Genomic DNA, 24,245 nt, shown 5'->3' with positions numbered 1-24,245 from the left:
GACTTCATACCAATTTTTTTAACCCTTAATTTCCCCTTGCTTTATTTTTATCTCATGGAAATTCAAAAAATCTTGTGTTGATTGCCTTTGTAAGTTGCTTCTTCCTTTGGGAACTTGTTATTTTTCAGTCACACAGGTTTTTCTGTAGCTAAAAGACCTTGGTTTGTGAACTAGATTGGTTTCTCTACATGTAGAAAATGAGACTCTCAACTCTAATTAGTTTTTAAAATCAAACAACCCATATATACTTCCAAAAAATTATGGTGTGCACATGTGTAAGATACATTGTTTGTTCAGTTTACCAAAAGTTCATGAAAGCATGTATGGATTTATGTACCCCTTATAGTAACTCTATGGCCTCTCCCTGATCCAATCCATTGATCAAGGATCAATGGTGGGAAATCCATGGCACTTGGGTTGCTGTGCCTCTTTCCTTCCACATCAGGAGGGACTCTGTCACAGACTCTTTTCCCACTGAGCCTAGATTAAGCCTCAGAATCCTTCTTATACAGTGCTCCAGATAATTACAACCAATTGTTTGTGGCTGGAAGGCAAGAAGAACGTTATTTGTCTCCTTGTGCTAGATGATCTTTCAAGAGCCTATCCATTTTGACTTCCATAAATCTCTTTTTGGTTCTGCTTCCTTGAGAGCGTCTGTACCTCATTCACATACAAGTCCTCCCAATATGTGAAGGGAACACATTTAGGGAGTACGTCATTTATCTGAGATGCACTTTTCCAGATCACTCATCTGTCCCTCTTCTTTTCTACTCCCATGGCCCCTCACAGCTTGTTTCCCTCGGGGGGCATGGTTTCTGAGTCTCAGAGTAGGGGTGTTCTACATGGATCTGAAGTGTGCTTACTGCAGTGTAGGGCCTTTCCTCTCCTTGACATTTATTGACATTTGTTCAGTGAAGGAAAGATTACATGCCCACATTCCTTGGACACGAGACTGTCATTGATTACAATTGAACTAGCTTTTAGGTATTAAGAATATTAAGTATTATTGATTAACATGTTAAAAGATCTGTGGGGGGGTGGTGCCAGCCCAGGGTTTGTGGGTTTGGATCCTGGGTGTGGACCTATACACCACTGGTTTTAAGCCATGCTGTGGCGGCGTCCCACATACAAAATAGAGGAAGATTGACACAGATGTTAGCTCAGGGCCAATCTTCCTCACCAAAAAAAAAGAGAAAAGGATCTGTGTGGGGGAGGCTTCTGAGATTGAGGTGCCTGACTGAATTGTGTTGTCTGACACTAACATGAAGGACCTGTCAGGGTGAGGTGATGGGCACAGACTTTCTGTGGGGCAAGGACTCTTCTGGAAGGCCAGTCCTGTGGGCAGGAGACATGTTGAAATTGGATGGCAGCAAATTCTCCTTGGTCGTGGAAGCTGAGGTTGGTTAACTCTAAGCCAGATGCCAAGACTTGCTAGGGTGCCCCCTGAGGAATTGAGGTGTTGGGTTATTCTCGTTGTGAGCTCCTAAGAAATTGACCATTGGCCATGTTATAGTAATGAATGCTGTCCATTTTAATTTTTTAAATTAGAAATGTTTTGTGTTCGTTGTAGAAGAGAATCAATGAAAAAAAAATTTATATATACACCCCTGTAATGCTGTATTCCAGAGGTAACCATCATTACTAGCTGAGTATTTTTGTTGATCTATATATAGGGTGAGCTAGTTGCCTGTCCTTAGATTTTTTCCTCCAGTTGTGGTAGCACCACTTACTGAATCAGCTTTTTCTTGAGCTGAGCCTTTGTACTATCTGGGACTCTGTCAAGTTCGCTGAAAGTGTTGCCTTTCTCATTTGAGGCTTAGCCAGGCACTGGGAATTCTTCACAGGTCAGTGAGGGGGGACTGCTGGTTCTGCCTTCTTTTTGGGCACATCTGCCATACCGTGGGCAGTATTGGCCATCCATTTACAACCAAGCAGCAACTGTGAATGTAGAGAAGAGCGATCTCTTCCTTTTTTCATCTAATTTTTCCTCCCAAAATCATTTCTGGGCTCAAACACTTTGTCTTGGCATTTGTGGGGCTACCTTACCTGGTTAGAGTGTGTAGCAGATGACATCAGTGTTGTGCGTTTTAATCTGAGTGCATTATATTTCATGTCATGAATATCCTAGAATGGCTATTAATGAGATTTACTAGGTTGTTCAATTTTTAGTTTTGTTTTCAGATGCTTAGCTATGTACTTGTTTCTTGAACTAAATGCGTTTAAGAGTAAGGGCTAGAAGTGGTGGTTAATGAACATTTATATTTAAAATCAGTAACATTGTTTCTCCTTGCCTCAAGTTCTTATTCATCTTAATTTTATTATTCTACCTTCTATATGTTATACTTTATTCAACCATAGTATGTATTGGGCTTGTCAACAGATAACTGTCAGGGTTTGTTATTTTTATTTCATTTTTACCCGCAGAAAATATTTTTTGTTTGTAATCTCTTGGGTGAAACATTTCTCTGTTATTCTGCCTTGCTTTGGTGATAATTAAGGAAGGCCATTGTAACACAATTCCCAGTTTTGTGTTTTGTTTGGGGGTGAGTTCTGAAGAAGTTAAAAGCAGATCTGCATGAGCTTCCAGGATTAGGTCAGAATGTCTGCGAGTCTTTAAAAGCCCATCGTGGCTGTCATAGCTGTCCTTGCACCCCCTGGAAAGTGCAAGCGTTACGGAGAGGCTTGCCCTCCATGTGTGGGTGACACATCTTGTTGACATATCCTATGTAGTAGCCACAAAATTGAGATTAAGAAAAGGCAAAGACAAGCCCAAGGTGACAGAAACAATTGTGAAGTTTTAAGCTTCTTTCTAAAAATGAGAGTCTTGTGAGCTCCGTAACTGTGGCTTTGGCATCTGTGTGCTGCATACACAGCCATGAGGCGGGAGGGAAAGGGGTAAGGATGGTTATTGCTTACAGATTTTGTATTTAGCTCTAGCTGGCATTTGAGGAATTTCATTCCTGTGCAAGAATGGGATGTCCTGGAGGGGTTACCTGCTACCTGAATCTTCCAGCTAGCTACTCCCAATAGAGGTGTAGTCGTTTACTCCAATCTCATGGTACTCTTTGCTTGCCTCTGGCTCCTTCTCCTATTCCTCATGCTTCATCTATATCCTCATGTCCTGGTCAGTCAAGGGACAGATCAACTCTTACTTAGTTGGTATTTTGATTTGAACTGCTTTTTTTCAGAAGCCCTGGTTAAAGGGATGACTTAAATGCCCCTCCTCCCATTATAAGTAATATAGATTCATTGGATAAAATTTGGAAAGTAACGTACAAAAAAATTTCGATATACCACCTTTCATATTCCTATGCAGGAATATACATAAACTGAATTAGCAGATCAGAGTGTGAATTTTTAGGCCATTTGCTGTTATACAAAACTTTGGGGAAATTTTGTGCTTCTTTATACTGCCCTCACTAATAAATGAGACTGCCCGTATTCTCCCAGCATAATTCATGTTAAAATAATTTAAAATCTTAGCCAATTTTATCTGTAAAAACTAGCATCCTTATTTCATTTGACATATTTACCTAACTTTGACCAGTAGGGAAACTTTTAAAATGCATATTGACCATTTGTCTTTGGCTGTTCATGGCCCCTTTCTTCTAACTGTGTATGTCTGGTAATACTTTTCATACTTATTGGGCAAACAGTAGTTATAATGTGTCAAGATTAAGGATTTATCATCTAATTTCTTTGTTTCTTTTTTTCCATCTGTGTAGACTTAGAATTTTTTAAAAACAGTACTGATCCTATTGCATGTAATTTAATTTCCTGCTTTTGTTTTTCCTTCTTTTTTTTTTTTTTTTAAAGATTTTATTTATTTTGTTTTTTCCCCCCAAAGCCCCCGTGGATAGTTGTATGTTGTAGCTGCACATCCTTCTAGTTGCTGTATGTGGGACTCGGCCTCAGGATGAACGGAGAAGCGGTGCCTTGATGCGCACCCGGGATCCGAACCCGGGCCACCAGCATCGCAGCGCGCGCACTTAACCACCAAGCCACAGGGCCGGCCCTGTTTTTCCTTCTTAAACTTTAGAGCCTTTTCTCATGTCAAACATTGGAAGTAATTCTCATTTTCTTATTGATTTATAACAACTTAAGCCTTATTAGTAGATCTTTTCTAACAACTTCATTGAGGTATGATTGACATAAACTACGCATTTTTAAAGTGTACAATTTGATAAGTTTTGACATAAGTATATACTTGTGAAACCATCACCACAATAAAAAAATGAACATAACCATACTGCTTCTTTTGGTTCTGGTAGCAATTCCAGTGTCTTTGTGTGTAGGGTTTACACACAGCACCCAGTAATTCTCCAGACACCAGCAGGGTGTCTGAGAATTCAGCTCAATTCTGACACTGTCTACCTGGAGGTAGCATCAGATCCCACAAGTTAAGGGTTGAGTCTTATAAGATTGGCCCCCCCACCCCCCACTTCAGATGCCAGTCACAAGCCCAGTTTATTATCTATGTTTCTGACCGAATGGCTATAGATTGGGGTTTCAATGAACCCCTCCTTGGGTTTCAGCTGCCAGTCTCAAGTCCAGGTTGTTATCTGTACTTCTGACCAACTGGCTATAAATCAGAGGTTCCCACAACCCCCTCCTTGGTTCGATTAATTTGCTAGAGTGGCTCACAGAACTCAGGAAAACACTCAAGTTTACCAGTTTGTTAAAGGATATGATAAAGGATACAGATGAATATCCAGATGGGAGAGATGTGTAGGGCAAGATATGAGGGAGGGGGCACGGAGTTTCCATGCCCTCTCTGGGCGTGCCACTCTCCCAGCGCCTCCATGGGTTTACCAACCCAGAAGCTCACCAAACCCAGTCCTTTTGGGTTTTTGTGAGGCCTCATTACATGGGCAGGATTGATTAAATCATTGGCCATTGGTGATTAACTCAACCTGCAGCCCAACCTCCAGCCCCTCTCCCCACCCCAGAGGTCTGTGAGTGGGACTGGAAGTTCCAACCCTCTAATCACATGGTTGGCTCTCTTGGAGACCTGCCCCCATCCTTAGGTGAGTTCAAAGGTCATCTTGTTAACATAACAAATAGTGCCTTTATGGCTCTCATAAGTTAGGAAATTGAAATTCCAAGGGTTTTGGGAGCCATGAGCCAGGAACTGTGGACAAAGACCAAATATATATTATTATAAGTCACAATATCGCACTGCCCAAAAGTTTTCCTGTGCCCTTTTGTAGTCCCTCCCACCCCTCTCCTCAAGCAACTCTCCTTTCTTTCACTATAAATTAGTTTGTATTTTCTAGAGTTTTATATAATGAATCATATAAAATGTGTACTCTTTTGGTCAGGCTTCTTTTAGTCAGCGTAATTACTTTAAGATCTACCCATGTTATGTACATCAATAGCTCATTCCTTTTTATAGCTGAGTAGTATTCCATTGTGTAGATATAGCACAATTTGTGTGTTCATCTGTTGATGGACATTTGAATTGTTTCTAGTTTTTAAATACTACAAATAAAGATGATGTATTTATGTACAGATCTCTGTATGGGTGTATGCTTTTGTGGGGGCCCACCTGGACCTCTGGAGTTGGTTTGAAGATTATTATTTTTTTTATTGATGTCTTAATAGTTTATAACTGAAGATTATTTTAAGCTAAAGACATTTGAGATTCAATAGATGCAGGAAGAAGCCTATTCAGAGCTTCCCTTATCTGACTAAAGGCAAAAATTTCTGGGAGTGAGGCTGCCATAAATAACCTCTCCAGGGGAGTTTTAAAAACTGAAACTTGTTAAAGACCTAAAGAAAAGATGGAGAAGACTACTTGCTCCTTTATAAACAAGCATCACAAACTTTTTCTCCCATTTGTTCTTTCTATGAACTCTTTTCTCTCCTCTCCCCCATCAAGTTAGGCATATGAATCCCCATTTTTAGCTATTAGAGAGCCGCTTCTTTTGTGTGCTCCCATATTCGTATATGAATAAACTTTGTTTTTTTCTCCTATTAACTGTCTGTTGTCAGTTAAATTCACAGGCCCCCAATCACTGTACCTGTTGGGAGAGGAAAAAGTTTTCCTTCCAACACTTTGATTTTTCTTGGGGGAATTCTATGGGTGGAATAACTGGGTCACAAGGTAGGTATATGTTTGTTTTGAGAAACTGCCATATTATTTTCCAAAGTAGTTGTACCATTTATGTTCCCACCAGCAGGGTATGCGAAGTCCAGTCCTAAAGTGTGCAATTCACTGGTTTTTAGTATATTCACCGAATTGTGGAACATCACACTATGTAATTTTAGAATATTTTCGGGCCGGCCCCGTGGCTTGGTGGTTGGGTGAGCGCGCTCCGCTGCTGGCGACCCGGGTTCGGATCCCGGGCTCCCACCGGCGCGCTGCTTCTCCGGCCATGCTGAGGCCGCGTCCCACATACAGCAACTAGAAGGATGTGCAGCTATGACACACAACTATCTACTGGGGCTTTGGGGGGAAAAAATAAAATCTAAAAAAAAAAAAAAAATAAAATAAAAGAATATTTTCATCACTCCAAAAAGCAACCCTGTACCCATTAACACTCGCCTTTTTTCCCCTCTCACCAGCCCCTGGCAGCCACTAATCTACTTTGTCTCTATGGATTTGCCTATTCTGGACATTTCATTTAAATGGAATCATACAAAATGCGGCCTTTGTGACTGGCTTCTTTCATTTAGTATAAAATTTTCAAGGTTCTTCCGTGTTGCAGTGTGTATCAGTGCTTTCTTCCTTTTTTTTTTTTTTTTTAAATAAACTTTTTATTTTAGAATAGTTGTAGAATTATAAAAAAATTACAAAGATAGTACAGAGTTTCCATACACCCCACAGCCGGTCCACCCTGTTATTAACATCTTACATTAGTATGGTACATTTATCACAGTTAATGAACCAACATTGTTGGGTCCTAGTTTATCATAAACTAAAGTCCATACTTTATTCAGGTTTCCTTAGTTCTTACCTAATGTCCTTTGTCTGTTCCTGGATCCCATCCAGGATACCACATTACATTTAGTTGTCGTGTCTCCTTAGGCTCCTCTTGGCTATTATAGTTTCTTGGGCTCTCCTCATTTTTGATGACCTTGACAGTTTTGAGGAGTATTGATCAGATATTTTGTAGAATGTCTCTTAGCTGGGACTTGTCTGAAGTTTTTCTCATGATTAGACAGGATTTATGGGTTCTGGGGAGGAAGGCCACAGAGATAAAATGCCATTCCTATTATATCATATCATACTAGCAACATGACTTATCGCTGTTGATGTTAACCTTGATCACCTGGATGAAATAGTGTGTTAGATTGCTTCACTGTAAAGCGATTCACCCTCCCAACCCCCTTTCCATCCTGTACTCATTGGAAGGAAGTCACTGGGTACAGTCCACACTCAGGGAGTGGGGAGTTATGCTGTACCTCCTTGAGTGTGGAGCATCTACATAAATTATTTTGAATTCTCCTCCATGGACATTTGTCTACTCTCCTCCATTTTTTCAATCCTTTGGCCTCATGGATTTTTATTTTATACGTAGGGTTATAATCCAATATTAATTTATTTTGTTCATATTGTTCTAGCTTTGGCTGTTGGGAGCTTTCAATTAGCTCCTGTGTCCCTGTGGTACCTTCACCATTGTGTGTGTGTATTTTTTTTTTTTTTTTTGAGTACTTCTTTACTTTTTGGTACTACAAGATATTCCCCACAATCATCTAGTATAATTCTTGCTCTCCTCTTAAAATTAGCCATTTCTCTAAGGATCCTTGGCTCCTTTTATTGGAGAGTGGTATTACAAACGAGATCTGGGTGCTAGGTATGACCTTTGCTGCTTGAGTGTCTTTGTGGTTCTCTGAGCTGACAGAGCAGGGAAATACAGTTGTATATACTAACCTGTGTATATACAGGTCTATAAATATATCTATGTGTAACTATCTGCATCTATGTTAAGCTAAATATTACTGATACTTAATTCCTTTTTATTGCTAAATAATATTCCATTGTGTAGCCATACCACATTTCCATTGTGTAGCCATACCACATTTTGTTTATCCATTCATCAGTTGATGAACATTTGGGTGGTTTCCACTTTTTGAATATTGTGAATAAGGCTGCTATGAACATTCGTATACAAGTTTTTGCGTGTGCTCTCAATTCCCTTCATACAGACTAGTAGAGCAATTCCTGGTGGAATGGCTGAGTCATATGGTAATCCTAAGTTTAATATTTTGAGGAACTGCCCAACTGTTCCAAAGTGCCTAGACTATTATACAGTCCCACTAGCAATGAATGAGGGTGCCAATTTCTCCACCCCATTTCCAATATTTATTATTGTCTTTTTATTTGAGCCGTTCTAGGGTGTGAAGTGATAATCTCATTGTGGTTTCAATTTGCATTTCTCTAATTACTAACACTGTTGAACTCTTTTTTTTTTATGTGTATATTTGCTATCTGTATATCTTTTTGGTGAAGTGTCATGTTTAAAACTTTTGAACATTTATTTATTTATTTATTTTTATTTTTTTTTTTTTAAAGATTTTATTTATTTTATTTTTTCCCCCCAAAGCCGCAGTGGATAGTTGTATGTCGTAGCTGCACATCCTTCTAGTTGCTGTATGCGGGACTCGGCCTCAGGATGAACGGAGAAGTGGTGCCTCGATGCGCACCCGGGATCCGAACCCGGGCCACCAGCATCGCAGTGCGCGCACTTAACCACCAAGCCACAGGGCCGGCCCTGAACATTTAAAAATTCATTTATCATTGAGTTTTGAGATTTCTGATATATATTCTGATACAAGATTTTTATCAGACATATGCTTTGCAAATAATTGCTTCCAGTCTGTGGCTTGTCTTCATTTTCTTGATGAAAGTGTCTTTTAGAAAATATTGGAGGTAATTCTCATTTTCTTATTGATTTGTATGAACTATAATATATGCTGATTCTTCAGCCATTAATATCAGTAGATCTTTATCTTCAAAAATGTTTCAAATTTTTAAAGCTTTCTAAAATGGGTAGTTTCAAGCATGTGCAAATGTAAAGAGAATAGTATAATGATTCACCCCATGAACCTATCGCCTGACTTCAACAATTATCAGTTTATGGCCAATCTCATTTCCTCTCATTCCTCCCACCTCATCAGATAGTTTTGAATAAATGTTAGTATATTAATTTTATTGATAATTATTTCAGCATGTATTTCTAAAAGACAAGAACGTTTAAAAACATAACCAATATCAGGGCACACAAAAATTCTTATTATAAAATGTGAAGTCTATTCAGATATTGTAGTTGCCTTGCATATTTTTAAAATAATTTGTTTGCATCAGGATCCAAATAAGGTCCATACTTTGCAGTTGGTTGATTTCTCTTAAGCCTCTTAATCTTTGGATTCCCACTCCTTTTTTTCCTTGCCATTTGTTGAAGAAACTGGACTTTTTTGTCCTGTCACGTGGAGATTTGCTGAGTTCATCCTTGTGGTGTAGTTTTGTTTCTCAGTCCTCTATATTCTTCTGAATTGGTGGTTAGATCTAGAGCAGTGATCTTAACCTTGGCTGCAGGTTGGGGAGTTTCATAAAAAATTCTAATGTCCAGGCTATATTCCAGAGTAATTAACTCAGACCCCCAGGGTTAGGGCCCAGGCATCAGTATTTTAAGCCCCCAGATGACTCTGCTGTGCTGCCGAGGTTGAAAACCACAAAAGACTTAGTCATATTCAGGTTCTCTTGCTCTCTCCCTCCCTCTCTCCCCTCTGCCCCTCTTTCTCTTTAAATAAGAATAATTCATAGGTGGTGGTACAGACTTCTGTCAGAAGCTCATATCTGGCTTTCTCTTTTTGTAATTTAGCAGCCACAGATTTTGAGAAATCTGTTATTTCAGGAAGGGAGTCAAAGGGGTGATTTTCCAGTTCTGTTATTGTTCTTTCATTTATTAATTGAAACACTTTTATAAAGAGAAACTGCCCTGGCTGTACTATTTGGTTATTGTGAGATTCAGTTCCTACAAGAAAGGCAAGATAAATAATTCTATTTATTTACCAGTTCTCAGTTTTCCAGTGGTAACTGATACTTTTCTTTAAATACTTGACTTTATAAATATTCACACTTGGTGTTTCAGTCCATTTTGGTTAGCTTTACTGATAGTGAAATTGTCCCACCTTTAGCCAGTGGGAGCTCTTTCAAGTTGGCTCCTAAGTCTTTGATAGTAAGAAAGTAAAGAAGCTAGCATATAAATGACACCAACGTGAACATGAACTAAAGTTGTTCTTGTTTTTTGTTGTTGTTTTTTTGCTAAGGAAGATTTGTCTTGAGCTGACATCCGTTGCCAATCTTCCTCTTTTTGCTTGAGGAAGATTTGCCCTGAGCTGACATCTGTGCCAATCTTCTTCTATTTTTTGTGTGGGTTGCTGCCACAGCATGGCTGATGAGTAGTGTAAGTCTGCGCCCAGGAACCCAACCCAGGCCACCGAAGCAGAGCGTGCTGAACTTAACAACCAGACCACAAGACCAGCCCCTGTTCTCACTTTTATAAAGAAAATACATGCTGCTTTTTAAAAAGCCAAACAAGTCAAAATGATAATTTCCACTTATTAGGAAATTTAGTGAGCACTTGCTGAACATGCTTTATTTTTTGCCTATACACGTGTGGTTATTTACATAAATGGGATGATACAGTCAGTGCTGTTATACAAGCTAGTTTTTAGTACCTACTAGGTGTGTTGTAGAAATCTATTCAAGGCCCTTCTTTTTTAATGGCTTTATAATTGGAAAAGACTAATTTATTTATCTTTTTTTGGTTGAATAGGTTGTTTCCAGTTTTTTGTTCTTATAAAATAGGGCCTCCATTTTTTTTTTTTTTTTGTGAGGAAGATCGGCCCTGAGCTAACATCTGCCAATCCTCCTCTTTTTGCCGAGGAAGACTCGCCCTGGGCTAATATCCATGCCCATCTTCCTCCACTGTATATGCGACGCTGCCACAGCATGGCTTGCCAGGTGGTGCGTCGGTGCACACCCGGGATCCGAACCGGCGAACCCTGGGCTGCTGCAGTGGGGCGCTTGCGCTTAACTGCTTGCACCACCCGGGGGGGGGGACTTAACTGCTTGCGCCACCGGGCCAGTCCCCCCAGGGCCTCCTTTTTTTAGTGACTTTATTGAGATATAATCCACATATCATACATTTCATCTATTTAAAGTGTACATTTCAGTGGTTTGTAGTATATTCACAGATATGCATTCATGATGTGCAACTATCACCACAATTAATTTTAGAATATTTCTATCACCTCAAAAAGAAATCCTGTACTCTTTAGATATCAGTTCTGTGTCTGCCTCAACCCCCTTAGTCCTAAGCAAACTGCTAATCTTTCTGTCTCTCTAGATTTGCCTAATCTGGACTTTTCATAAAAATACAATCATTGTAGTCTTTGTGTCTGGCTTCTCTCACTTAGCAAAATGTTTTCAGTGCTCCTCCATGTTGTAGCATGTATTGATACTTCATTCCTTTTTATTGCTGAATAATACTCCACTGTATGGATATACCACATTTTGTCTATCCATTCACCTGGACATTTGGGTTTCTACTTTTTGGCTATTGTGAATAATACTGCTATGAACATTCATGTATAGTTTTTTTTTGTGCGTGAACATGTGTTTTCATTTCTCTTGGATATATAACTAGTGCTGGAATTGCTGAGTCCTATGATGACTCTGTTTAAGGTTTTTAGGAACTGCCAAAATGTTTTCCAGAGTGACTGTACTATTTTGTATTTTTACCGGTAGTATATGAGAGTTCGAGTTTTTTCATATCCTTTGTCAACACTTATTGACTTTTTGATTGTAGCCATCCTAGTGGGTGTAAAGTGATATCTCATTGTGGTTTTGTTTTGCATTTCCCTGATGACTAATGATGGATGTCAAGCATCTTTTCCTATGCTTATTGGCAATTTATATATCTTTGGAGAAATCTCTATTCAGATTCTCTGCCCATTTTTCAATTTGGTTATTTGTCTTTATTATTGAGTTGTAAGAGTTCTTTATATATTCTAGATACAAATCCCTTGTCAGATATATGATTTGCATGTTAGCCTGCATGTAAACATGTAAATCCATCAGCTCACCTGTCCTAATTTTTTTGTGTGTGTGTGTGAGAGGAAGGTTAGCTCTGAGCTAACATCTGTGCCCATCTTCCTCTTTTTTACGTGGGATGCCTGCCACAGCATGGCTCAATAAGTGGTGCATGGGTCTGTGTGTGGGATCCAAACCTGTGAAACCTGGGCCACCAAAGTGGAGCATGCAAACTTAACCTCTGTGCCGCTGGGCTGGCCCCCTCACCCGTCCAAATTTTTGCTCTATACTTCTATCAGTATTCATTGTATGTACATGAATAACTAGTATTAAAGACTTGTTTATCAAAATGATCAATGTACTTATGTTGTTTCCACATATGGCTTTGCTTAAGGAAAATTAGTTCATTACGGGGTTCTAGAATTTTGATCTTTATAGTTGTCTGAGCTGTCACTAATGAGTGGGGCCATTTTCATTTCACTGTAGAGGATATAATATAACAACTGTATTAAAGCAGTGGGAGGATAATTGTTGGGGTGGCAGATAATGCACTGGTTGTGATTTAAGTGAATTTGTATTTAGTTGAACTTTTGGGCATGATTAAAATTCTGACAGATACAGTGCTTGAATTTTTTTTTTTGTTTTTGGTGAGGAGATCAGCCCTATGCTAACATCTGCCAATCCTCCTTTTTTTTTGCTGAGGAAGACTGGCCCTGGGCTAACATCCGTGCCCATCTTCCTCCACTTTACATGGGACGCCGCCACAGCATGGCTTGCCAAGCAGTGCGTTGGTGTGCACCCAGGATCCAAACTAGCGAACCCCAGGCCGCTGCAGCAGAGCGTGTGCACTTAACTGCTTGCACCACCGGGCTGGCCCCTTGCATTTTTTTTAATTTTAGAAAAATTGCTTAAATTTTGTTTTTGTCTATACAATATAAAAAATGAGAACATTTTTATTATGGCATAGTTGAAATCCTGGGAAACTTAATCTTTGAAAAAATTAATTAAATTTTTGTGAGGTGTGTGGTGAGATCACATTTCATTTTACTCAGAAAGTCTGCACTCTTCTCTGAAATGTAGAAGAGTAGCTTTTCTGTGAACCTGTTTGTATTGTGTTCAGAGATAATGACCTATGTAGTACCCATTACATAGTGAAATTTTAATGAATGATGCAAAGGTGACACTTTTGCCCAAGGATTATTAAAATTGTTGAAGAATACTGATATTAATTTGTAACTTTGATTTTTGAAGTAGATTTCAAAAATCAGCCATCACTTTAATGAGCACAAAGAACTTTTATTTTTATGTGTTCTTTGCTTATGTATAAGCGTATACAAGTAGAGAGTATATAGTGAATCCTTCTGTACCTGTCAACCAGATACAACATTTATTGACTTTCTGTCCTTCATGTTGGTATGAAGAGCTGTTGAAGAAATCATTTTACATTTAAGATGGTGACCTTTTGAGAAATGCATGGGTTAGCATAATGAGCCCTGGCTTTAGTGATGGGGCGTCTGAATCCTCTCTCCCCATGTCCTTAGTCTCTGGGCAAGTGGCCTTTTCTCTTAGATGCTCAATTTTTGCATCTTGAAAATAGGTTTAATATCTACCTTTGAAGGTTGTCTGGATGATTAAATGGGCTAATGTATCTGAATAATCAAAAGAGTCTTTGGTGGTTAATTACTGTGTGTGTACATAGAGCTGCCAATGCGATGGGTTCTCTGTTGCTATGTTGGATTTCCAAAGTCTGTAATTGTGTGCTAAAGCCTATTCTAGATACAGCAGTGAGGTAAAGAGTCTAATTCTGACACAGACAAGTGAACTGCCTGTTAAAGTACAGTAAACTCAAGCCCCTGGGTTAAGTACAAGGTGCTTACAAGGGAGGATGGAGGATGTATTATTTTCATAGGGCTGCCATAACAAATTCCCATAAACTGGGAGGATTAAAACAACAGAAATTCATTCTCTCACAGTTCTGGAGGCTAGTAGTCTGAAATCAAGTGCTAGCAAGCTCTCCTAGCTTCCGGTGGTTGCCAGGGATCTTGGATGTGCTTTGGCTTATAGATGTGTCACTTCAATCTCTGCCTAGGTAGTCACATTGCGTTCTCCGTGTTTGTCTCTGTGTCCAGATTTCCCTCCTCTTATAAGGATACCAGTCATTGGATTAGAGCCAAATTCACAGGTACTAGTGGACGTGAATTTTTAAAGGACAAAAATCAAAAATTAAATAAATTTTCAGGGGCCGGCCCCGTGGTGTGGCGGTTAGGTGCGCGCGCTCTGCTGCTGGTGGCCCAGGTTCGGATCCTGGGTGCCTACTGACGCGCTGCTTGCATGCTGTGGGGGCGTCCCATATAAAGTGGAGGAAGATGGGCACGGATGTTAGCCCAGGGCCAGTCTTCCTCAGCAAAAAGAGGAGGATTGCATGGATGTTACCTCAGGGCTGATCTTCCTCACACAAAAAATAAATAGTAAATAAATAAATAAATAAATTTTTAAGGTACAGGGGATTAACCAAGACTGGGGGTGATCAAGGATTGCATTCTAGAAGGTAATAAGACCTAAAGTGTGTTCTATTTTAAAGGTGGTTACTTAAGAAATTAGTCAGGGGTGGGTGAAAGATGAAGTTGGAGAACAATACTTGATAATAGTCTTGAACCATGTTAAATTGCATGGATTTTTTCCCCTAAGAGCCATAGGGAACCTCAAGGGTTTTAAAGTCAAAATTCACATAGTGCAGTGGATTTTTGCTGTATTCATGGCTGAACATTAATTTTGAAATAGCCTTTCTATATTTGAGGAAATTACCAGGTTATGAGTCTTCCAAGCTATTTTAGAAATTGGCGCTCAGATTTCCAGCCCCCTCTACTGCTAGGATGTGGAGAGCTGACCGCAGCTTGGCTTCTCAAATAAGACTTTGATTCAGTTGTGAGCAATAACAAAGACATGGAGTTGCTGCCATGTGGATTACAAGTCTGTGGATGTATGTTCTGAAGTGACCAAATAGAAGCCACAAGAGCATAGTTTCCAAACCAAGTATGTGCTGGGAGTGGAGACTTGTAGACAGGACTCTGGGAATCCTAGCAGTTGGAGATGGAAGCAGCATGGGGAAGAGTAGTTTGGAGATTAGGAAATTTGAGATTTGGGGTGGGGGGAAGGGGCGCAACTTAAAAAACCCCAGATGAACTTGGTTGATGAGTAAATAGAGCCTCAAAGAGGTGACCTTGCTGTTTTATAGACTTGATTTCCTAAAAAGTTTGCAGTTAATTAAATTGTCTTCCTCTGACTGTAACTTTTCTTTGACTATTCATGGACATTTGTTACTTATTAAAACCTTTAAGATTACTTGAGCATGCCCACTTCCTGTCCCAATGCATCAGTAATAGGTGCTACCAAATTAGTACTCAAATCTTTTCTAAACAGCATGAAGTATGATCATGTTACAATCTGAGGGGTAGGATCTGGGTGAAAAGCTTGTGCAATAGAATTTTGGGCCAAAAGTAGTACTCACGGGCTTAATAAGCAGTTTTTAAGTATAGCAAATATATGGCTGGGCTCCTAGAAATGCCTTGATCTTGTAGACACACTTCCAGAGACTGAGAGCAGTGGTGGTTGTGGGGCATCTCTGGTTTGCCTTGTAGACCCTTCTGCCCCACTTGACCAATAAATTTCAGAATGGGGCAATTAGAAGGACATTTGTATGAGCTACTTTTGTTGCCAGCTTGGCAATATCATGATGATTTGTCCACCCCACTGTTCAAAAGCAACTAGACTTCTTAGGAAATACATGTCTGTCATAAGAAACAAATAGCAATGGAGGGAGGGATTCCACTTGACTTTTGTACTCAGTCCACTCTCTTCTAGCACTCTGATCTGTCTTAGCAGTGTTCAGGTCTGCTACAATGCGTTGGTGTCATAAGCATCTTTCCTTCCTCTGCCCGGTCCCCAGATATTTGATGCATTTGACTCTGCCCTTGGTTCAGTTGTTTCGCTGGTGAGAGCCTTAAGAATGGAGAGGAGAACACTGTTTTCTCGGCATTACATTTTTTGAAAACAATTTAAAAACTAATATAATCCAGTTCGATGTTGTTCTAATTTATTTCTTCATTGTAAAATTACATGTTGTAGAAAATTTGGAAAGTGATGAGGTAGGAGAAAAAGTCTTTCTCCCAATGGCAATATTGTTATATGACTCATACTTCAATCTAGTATGATAGGCGTTTTTCAACATGGTTGAGTCATGTTGTATGTATAAGTCTATATTTTGTTATGTCTTAAACATTTTTTCTTTTTTTAAAATGAGCTATAATTCACATACCATAAAACTCACCCTTTTAAAGTATACAATTTTTTTTTAGTATAAAAAGTGCTTTTTAGTATATTCACAAGGTTAGGAACCATCACCACTATCTAATTCTGAAACATTTTCGTTATCCCAAAAAGTAACCCCTTAGCCATTAACAGTCACTGCCCTTCCTCCCTTCCAGCCTCTTCCTAGCTCAGGCAACTACTAATCTACTTTCTGTCTCTATGGATTTGCTTATTCTGGACATTTCATATAAATGGAATTATACAATACGTGGACTCTTTCACTTAGCCTAATGTTTTCAAGGTGCGTCCATATTGTAGTAGGTACTTCATTCCTTTTATGGCCGATAATATTGTATTGTATGACTATACCACATATTCTTTATCCATTCATCAGTTCCGGGTATTTTATTACAATGTCCCATAGAGCCCAGTAGAATAATTAATGCACATCCAAAGGACTGATTTTTATGGTAAATATTCTTATCAATATTGACTTTGGAACCAACTTCTTCCTTCTTCTCTAGCTGTTTCTATTTTTCATTTTTTTTAAATATAATTTTATTTATTTATTTTCCCCCCAAAGCCCCAGTAGATAGTTGTATGTCATAGTTGCACATCCTTCTAGTTGCTGTATGTGGGACGTGGCCTCGGCATGGCCAGAGAAGCGGTGCGTCGGTGCGGGCCTGGGATCTGAACCCGGGCCGCCAGCATCGGAGTGCGCCCACTTAACTGCTAAGCCACGGGGCTGGCCCTCTATTTTTCATTTTTAAATAAACTTTAAATAGGGGCAATGGGTAAAATGCCAGCATCTGGGATGGTTTGCTGCCACTTCTGGGGGCCACTTAATCTTGGGTATTTTTTTACCTCGTTTATATGTCTTTTTTTTTTTTTTTTTTTTGGTGAGGAAGATTAGCCCTGAGCTAACATCTGTTGCCAATCCTCCTGTTTTTTTGCTGAGGAAGATTGACCCTGGGCTAACATCCATGCCTGTCTTCCTCTATTTTATATGGGACGTCACCACAGCATGGCTTGACAAGCAGTGCGTTGGTGCGCGCCCGGGATCTGAACCTGCAAACCCCGGGCCGCAAAGCGGAGCGCGCGCACTTATCCACTGCACCACTGGGCCAGCCCCGATATGTCACTTTTTAATCAATGCTTTTTCCCAGAATTATGTTGGAATCATAATTAGGCTTTTGAACTGTTCTCTTTCCCCTTTCCTCTAGTAGTTTGTAGCTGTTTGGAGTGCTAATCTCTGCCTTTCTGCTAACAGAGTAATTTAGTGAGTTATTGAAACTGATATTTGCTTCTAGGATTCCCTAGTCTTTCATCTTTTGTTTTAGGGACTGAGGCCTGGAAGGAGGACCAGGCAGTCACTGCTCTCTGCTGGGCTCTCCCCAGACTCTGTGGCGTGTTGGGGGTAGGCCACAGAAGGCTTAGTGTTCAAGGTTTGGGGGATGCTGTGACTGAAGGGACTGAAGAAAAGATAGCAGGTTAATAGCTGGTACTGTGGAATTCCACGTGGCAGTGAAAAAGAATGAGCTAGGTGTGTATTTACCAACGTGGATTGTCCACCAAGATGACAGACTGAGGGGGGGGAAAAGCAAGATGAGTAATGTCATACTTAAGTTATTTAAAATCTACCTCAGTTTATTCATCAGCAAAATGGGGATAATAGCCACATTGCAAGGAGTAAATAAGAAAGCATATGTAAAATGTTTAGAACAGTAATTAACATATTAGTTTTATGAAAATTAAAAACTCAACAAAGTATTCCTCTTCCATGGGTGTATGTGTGAATATATAAGCATACAAACACTTTTTAAAAAACTTGAGCTAAAATTCACAATTATACAATTAACTGTTTTAAAATGTGTAATTCAGTAGGTTTTAGCATATTGACAAGGTTGTACAACTATCACTACTAATTCCAGAACATTTTCATCACCCCCAAAAGAATCCCCCTACCTATTAGCAGTCACTCCCCATCCCCCCTCCCTCCAGCCTCCAGCAACCACTAATCTACTTTCTGTCTCTATGGATTTGCCTATTCTGATAAATGGAATCATACAGTATGTGACCTTTTATGTCTGGTTTATTTCACTTAGTGTAATGTTTTGAGGTTCATCCACACTATAGCACGTATCAGTACTTCATTCTTTCTTACGGCTGAATAATATTCCATTGTATGTACATACCACATCTTGTTTATCCATTTGGTTTGCTTCTGCCTTTTGGCAATTGTGAATGATGCTGCAGTGAGCATATGTGTACAAATATCTCAAGTCTCTGCTTTCAATTCTTCTGGGTATCTGCCCAGAAGTGGAATTGTTGGATCGTATGGTAACTCTATTTTTAATTTTTTTGAGGAACTGCCATGTTTTCCATAGAGGCTGCACTATTTTACATTCCTCCCAGCATTGTATGAGGGTTCTAGTTTTTCCATATCCTTGCCAAGACTTGTTATTTTCCTTTTAAAAAAAAAAAAAAAAACAGATATAGCCATTCTAGTGGGTGTGAAGCGATATCTCATTGTGGTTTTGATTTGCATTTCCTTAATGACTAATGATGTTCAGCATCTTTTCGTGTGACACACATACTTCTAAAAACGTCTAGAGAGACCTACCAAACTGATAGTGGTTTCTTTTAGGGTTTAGGGGAAGTAAGTGGTTTGGAAGCAGGTGGTCAAAAGGGACCCTGACTTTATATTATTTGGAGTGGTTTTACAAATATTTCTGTTTGTAAAATATAGAACAAGTTAACGCTGGTTAATACCTTCATCTGATTGCATTAGATAGAAATACAGTATTTAGCACTTGGAACATGGGCTAGGGGAGCTTATTGACCCTGGGAGTGATAAAATTCTTTGCCTACCAAAGGATGGTTTTGATCTTCCAGCAAAGTAAGGATTGAACTGGTTTCAGTCTGTATCATTGTATTTTATTTTAATTGTATGAGGAAATGAGGCAACTTAGTTGACCAAATGGTTAAGAGTGTGGGCCCTGGAATCTGACAGCTGGGGTTTAAATAATTCCTCCATCACTTAACTATCTATCCAAGTTCAAATACTGTTAACTTCTTCAAGCCATGATTTACCCATCTATAAAATGGGATTTTATCTCCTGGGATTGTGTGGATTAAATGAGTTAAAATAGATAAAACATTTGGGACAGTGCTGCTACTAGAAAGCACCCAAATGTTATCACCCATAATTCATTCCTGAAAGAAGGGCAGTGTCGTTGGAGAGGAGGGAGGGGCATTAGATGATCACACCGGTCACACAGGGCCTTCAGGGCACTTGTTAGAGATTTTGGATCCTATCCCAAATACAAAGGGAAACTCTTAGAGTTCCTAGTAGGGTGTGAGTTGATTAGCTCAGCTTGTAAAAATCAGTCTAGCTTAGCACTGTCCAGTAGAAAGATAATGCAGGCCACTTATGCAATTTAAAGTTTTCTAGTAGCCACGTTAAAAAAGTAGGGAAAAAAAAGGGTCCGGCCTGGTGGGGTGGCGGTTTGGTCCGCGCGTTCTGCTTCGGGGGCACGGAGTTCGCCGGTTTGGATCCTGGGTGCGGACCTGCTCACCGCTCATCAGGCCATGCTGAGGTGGCGCCCCACATAGAAGAGCTACAACTCTACAGCTATGATAGACAACTATGTCCTGGGGCTTTGGGGAGGGAAAAAAAAAGAGGAAGATTGGCAACAGATCTTAGCGCAGGGTCCATCTTCCTCAAAAAAAAAAAAAAAAAAGCCTCACCAGTTACAGGTTCTTCAAGTGTCAAGAGCATATTTTTAAAAAAAGTGAATATTAATTTTACTTAACCTAAAAATTGAAAACATTGCAATTTTAACATGTAATAAATATTTTAAAAATTGAGATTTTATATTTTTTGTACTGTCTTCAAAATCTGGTGTTTATTTTACACTTAAGCACATCTCAGATGTGGATTAGCCACATTTCAGGTGCCCAACAGCCACACGTAGCCAGTGGCTAACACACTGGACAATGCAAGTCTAGCTGTTATAAGAACAAACAATTGGAAGCAAAAATGAATATGGAGAGACAACTTAGGATTGTGTTCTGCAGTCCAGAGAGAGATGATGGAAGCTTGGTCTAGAGTAGTGGCTGAAGAGAGCAGCTGGTAGGCCCAGAGCAATATGTTGGAGGTAGCAATTTGTAGGTGGACTTTTATTGATGAGCTTCAGGAGGATGAAGGTGAAATTATCGAGGTTAAATGCAAGGTTTCTGGCATACATAACGGTGGTTGATGTTGCCATTTACCGTAAAAGGCAGTAACAGAAGAGAAATGGACACAACGTTGGGCTTGGGAATAGTTGTCAGATCTCAAGTGGTGCCTGAATAAGGTCCCTCCTGGCTGGAGCTCCTGGTGCTTGTCTTCCTCTGGGACTTGGAGGTCTGTGTGAGTGGGTGGTAACTTGGACTATTTTCTCTTGGTTGCTCTGGTCACATGATTTTATGGAATCCTAAATTATTATCTCCTCATGTTGGAGGATCTAACTTGTGAAAGTTGAGTGTGGCTAAAGAGTTGTATGGCTTTACCCTATGCATCTCTAACACTGGACTGTCTATGTGGTATGCTGGAGGCTGAGATTCCCTCTGGGTTTTGTCAATGATAAAGATGATGTACAACGTGGCTTGTGAGGTTGTCAATGATCTGGTCTGTGTATGTTGGCCTTCTCAAGTTGAAAGTCATTTTCAGAGTTTGGTGAGAGGGAATGGTTTGAATATTATCCAAATAGTTATGACGGTAAGTAACATTTCAGAGAAATCTACATTAAGGCGGATATTTCTTTAAATTATTTTGTACCACTATTTATTAGAAATGCTTATTAGGACCTAAGATATAGAGTTGTTCTTTATTTGCTTATTAATATAGCTAGTCTTCTCATACATAGATGTAAAAGACCCAAGTCCCAGGGATGATTTTATCCGTATCTGGCAACAAGTTGTTCCAGTTTCTATAAATTGTGTTGAGCTATATTTGAAGGAAGTGCCCTTCATCTCCACATCCCTGGCTCTACAAAGTTGATTCTGTTGGAGGCTTTTCTCCTGCTTTTGCTGAAATGAAGAGTAGTCAAAATGACTTCTTTCTGGTAACCCCTCTCCAAAGTCTAGGTCTGGTTTTGGTATTTGGAAGGTTATTCGTGTGTGTGTGTGTGTGTGTGTGTGTGTGTGTGTGTGTGTGTGTGTGTGTGTGTGTGTATTTTGGCAAGGTGTGTTTTGGAGCAAGAGAGCGTTAAATACCCTACTTTGATTTTTACTTTAATTTCGCTGTGGTCTTTATAATGCTTACAGCTTTCTACCTCTTCATCTTTTTTATATGAGTTCATGAAAAATACCTGTTTGCTTATTTCACTATGGACTTTTAAAGGAACCTGGAATTAGTTACCTTTGCTCTTAGGACAAAAACTATCTTGTGGCTTCTTTTTAACCCTTTACTTTTTTTTTTTTTTGTTCCTCACTGAACTAAGCATTGAGTTCACAGGTAACTAAGACATGGTCCCTTCCCTTATGCAGTTTAGAGGCTAATGCAGCTCTGTGTGAGGAGCCACGCTGAAGGGGGGGCCCATTTCTAGAGGCACTTTGAAAATATAGATTGGCGCACAGACTGTAATGTCCAACACTTGCCCGTCATCTTCTGAAACACATAAGGCAAATAAGGAGGACCTGGAATCTCTGATTCTATAATAAATTATCTTAAGCATGGAAGCCAGTATAACTATTAGGAATAGAATATTTGTGACACATCTGACAATAATCACATCAGTATGGTTAATAATCACTAGCCTAGTGGGAGAATGGAGATCAGTGAAGGGATTATAACATGACATTGCCTTCATTTCCAGGATTAGGTAAACTCAGGTGCTGTGGAAACCGGTGCTTTACCCAGTCTTGAGGATGTCACTGGAACTTAGGTCTGGGGGAAGTATATTGAAGATGATGGAAGAGGTAGGCAGTACCGGGTCATTGATGACCTCCTACCCCAGGTTGAAGGTAGGACAATTTCTATCAGCATTTGAAGCCATTGAAGAGCAGTAATTTCTAGCAGGAGAAGGGTCATGGGTGGTGGGCTGGAGGCGAGAATGCCAATCAGACCTTTGATTCAGATAGTTCAGAGGTGATGGGACCTGAGCAGTGGGTATAAAGAATAATGAATTCTTTGAATTCGTAAAATGAATAACGAATACTTGAATGAATAAAGTATAATGAATTACTCCATGCCCATAGGGGATCAGCTGAAACACAGCTAGTATTGCGGTGGGTAGCAGTGGGGCTGCTGTGGCAGAGGAAATCTGATCATGTGTGAGGTACAAAGATAGTTTTTCAGCTATCTTTATTTCACTGTTCTGTGTATGAATAAACTGGGCTACTAGATTGAAGAGCGGCATGAGAAACTTATCTTGATTATGGTGATGGTTTCGTGGCTGTATACGTAACGGCAAAACGGATCAAATTTTGTGCAGTTTATTGTACTTCAATAATACTTCAAGGTTTAAAAAAACTAGGTCATTATCTGGTAATATTGATCTTAATTATTTTTAACAGCTTTATTATTTATTCACCTACTGTACAATTCATCCATTTAAAATGTACAATTCAATGGTTTTTAGTATGTTAACAGATGTAGGGGAAGAGGGATAATCCCCCTCTGCCCTTTCCCTTAAGGTTCTTATGGCTGGCCAAATAATTAACAAGACAAGTTAGCAGGAGAAAAGAATACCAAGTTCAATAACATGTATACATGGGAGAAACCAGGGACACTGTGTTTCTCAACACAATAGCAGAAATTCTCGTCTTAAATACCATCTTCAGGGCCGGCCCCGTGGCTTGGTGGTTAAGTGCGCGCGCTGCGATGCTGGTGGCCTTGGTTCGGATCCCGGGTGCGCATCGAGGCACCGCTTCTCCGTCCATCCTGAGGCCGAGTCCCACATACAGCAACTAGAAGGATGCGCAGCTACGACATACAACTATCCACTGGGGCTTTGGGGGGAAAAATAAAATAAATAAAATCTTTAAATACCATCTTCAGTAAGGACAAAGGAGAATGTTGGGGGTGGGGGGAGTCAGTTACAGGAGATTACCACTAAAGCACAGTAAACAGGAATAAGGTTATTATGCAGATTTAAGGCCTCACCTTCCACATTGATAAGTTTCTAGAAATGAGGTCATCCCCCCTCTTCCCAATACAGAGAGGGAGATACCTTTACAAATGGAGATTTCCCTTATAAATGTAAATGTTTGTCTGGCAACTCCTCGCAGGGCCATCCAGAGAATGTGGCCAGAGAGACAGAACTTCCAATAAGATGGGCTTGTTGGTGCTTTTTCTATTGTAACATCTATTTTACATTATATTACAGCCATCAGATAGAAGATCTGTTCCAGGAAGGAGTTACTATGTCAAATTATTTAGGCAGTTAGTGGGGGAGGTCAAATGTCCGTCAGAGGAAACAATCAAGGTAAAGAGATATATTTCAGGGTGGCCAAATCTTGATCTCCCACACAGATATGTGCAACCATCACCACAGTCAATTTTAGGACATTTTCATCACCTTGAAAAGATATCTTTAGCTATCACCCTCCACTCTCCCACTCTTACGAGCCCTGTGCAACCACTAATTTACTTTGTCTCTAAAGAGTTCCCTATTCTGAACATTTCATACGAATGGAATCATGTAATATGTGGTCTTTCGTGACTGCTTCTTTCACTTGGCATGGTGTTTTCAAGGTTCATCCATGTTGTAGCATGTATCAGTACTTGATTCCTTTTTATGGCCATATAATATTCCATTGTACGGCTGCACGACATTTTGTCTATCCATTCATTGGTTGATGGAATTGAGATTTTTTTCCACTTTAGGCTATTATGAGTGATCTTAAT

General features: G+C 39.7%; 1 protein-coding gene across 7 annotated transcripts in view; it reads left to right on the top strand.

The window, feature by feature from the left end:
* IGF2BP3 (insulin like growth factor 2 mRNA binding protein 3) overlaps positions 1-24,245 on the top strand; it is a 145,728-nt gene that overhangs the window by 76,360 nt on the left and 45,123 nt on the right. The window contains exon 1 of one of the 7 annotated variants that reach the window (XM_087428897.1): positions 22,216-22,360. The exons of the other annotated variants lie outside the window; for them this stretch is intronic. Coding sequence (XP_087285023.1) covers positions 22,265-22,360 — 96 coding nt within the window. The 5' untranslated portion in view covers positions 22,216-22,264. Of the gene's footprint in view, positions 1-22,215; positions 22,361-24,245 lie in introns of those variants that run through there. 7 annotated transcript variants of the gene reach the window in all.

This window comes from Ceratotherium simum, chromosome 1 (assembly GCF_057802395.1).
Source record: "Ceratotherium simum simum isolate JZ-2026a chromosome 1, ASM5780239v1, whole genome shotgun sequence".
Lineage (NCBI taxonomy): Eukaryota > Metazoa > Chordata > Mammalia > Perissodactyla > Rhinocerotidae > Ceratotherium > Ceratotherium simum.
This window is presented reverse-complemented; position numbering and strand designations above follow the sequence as displayed.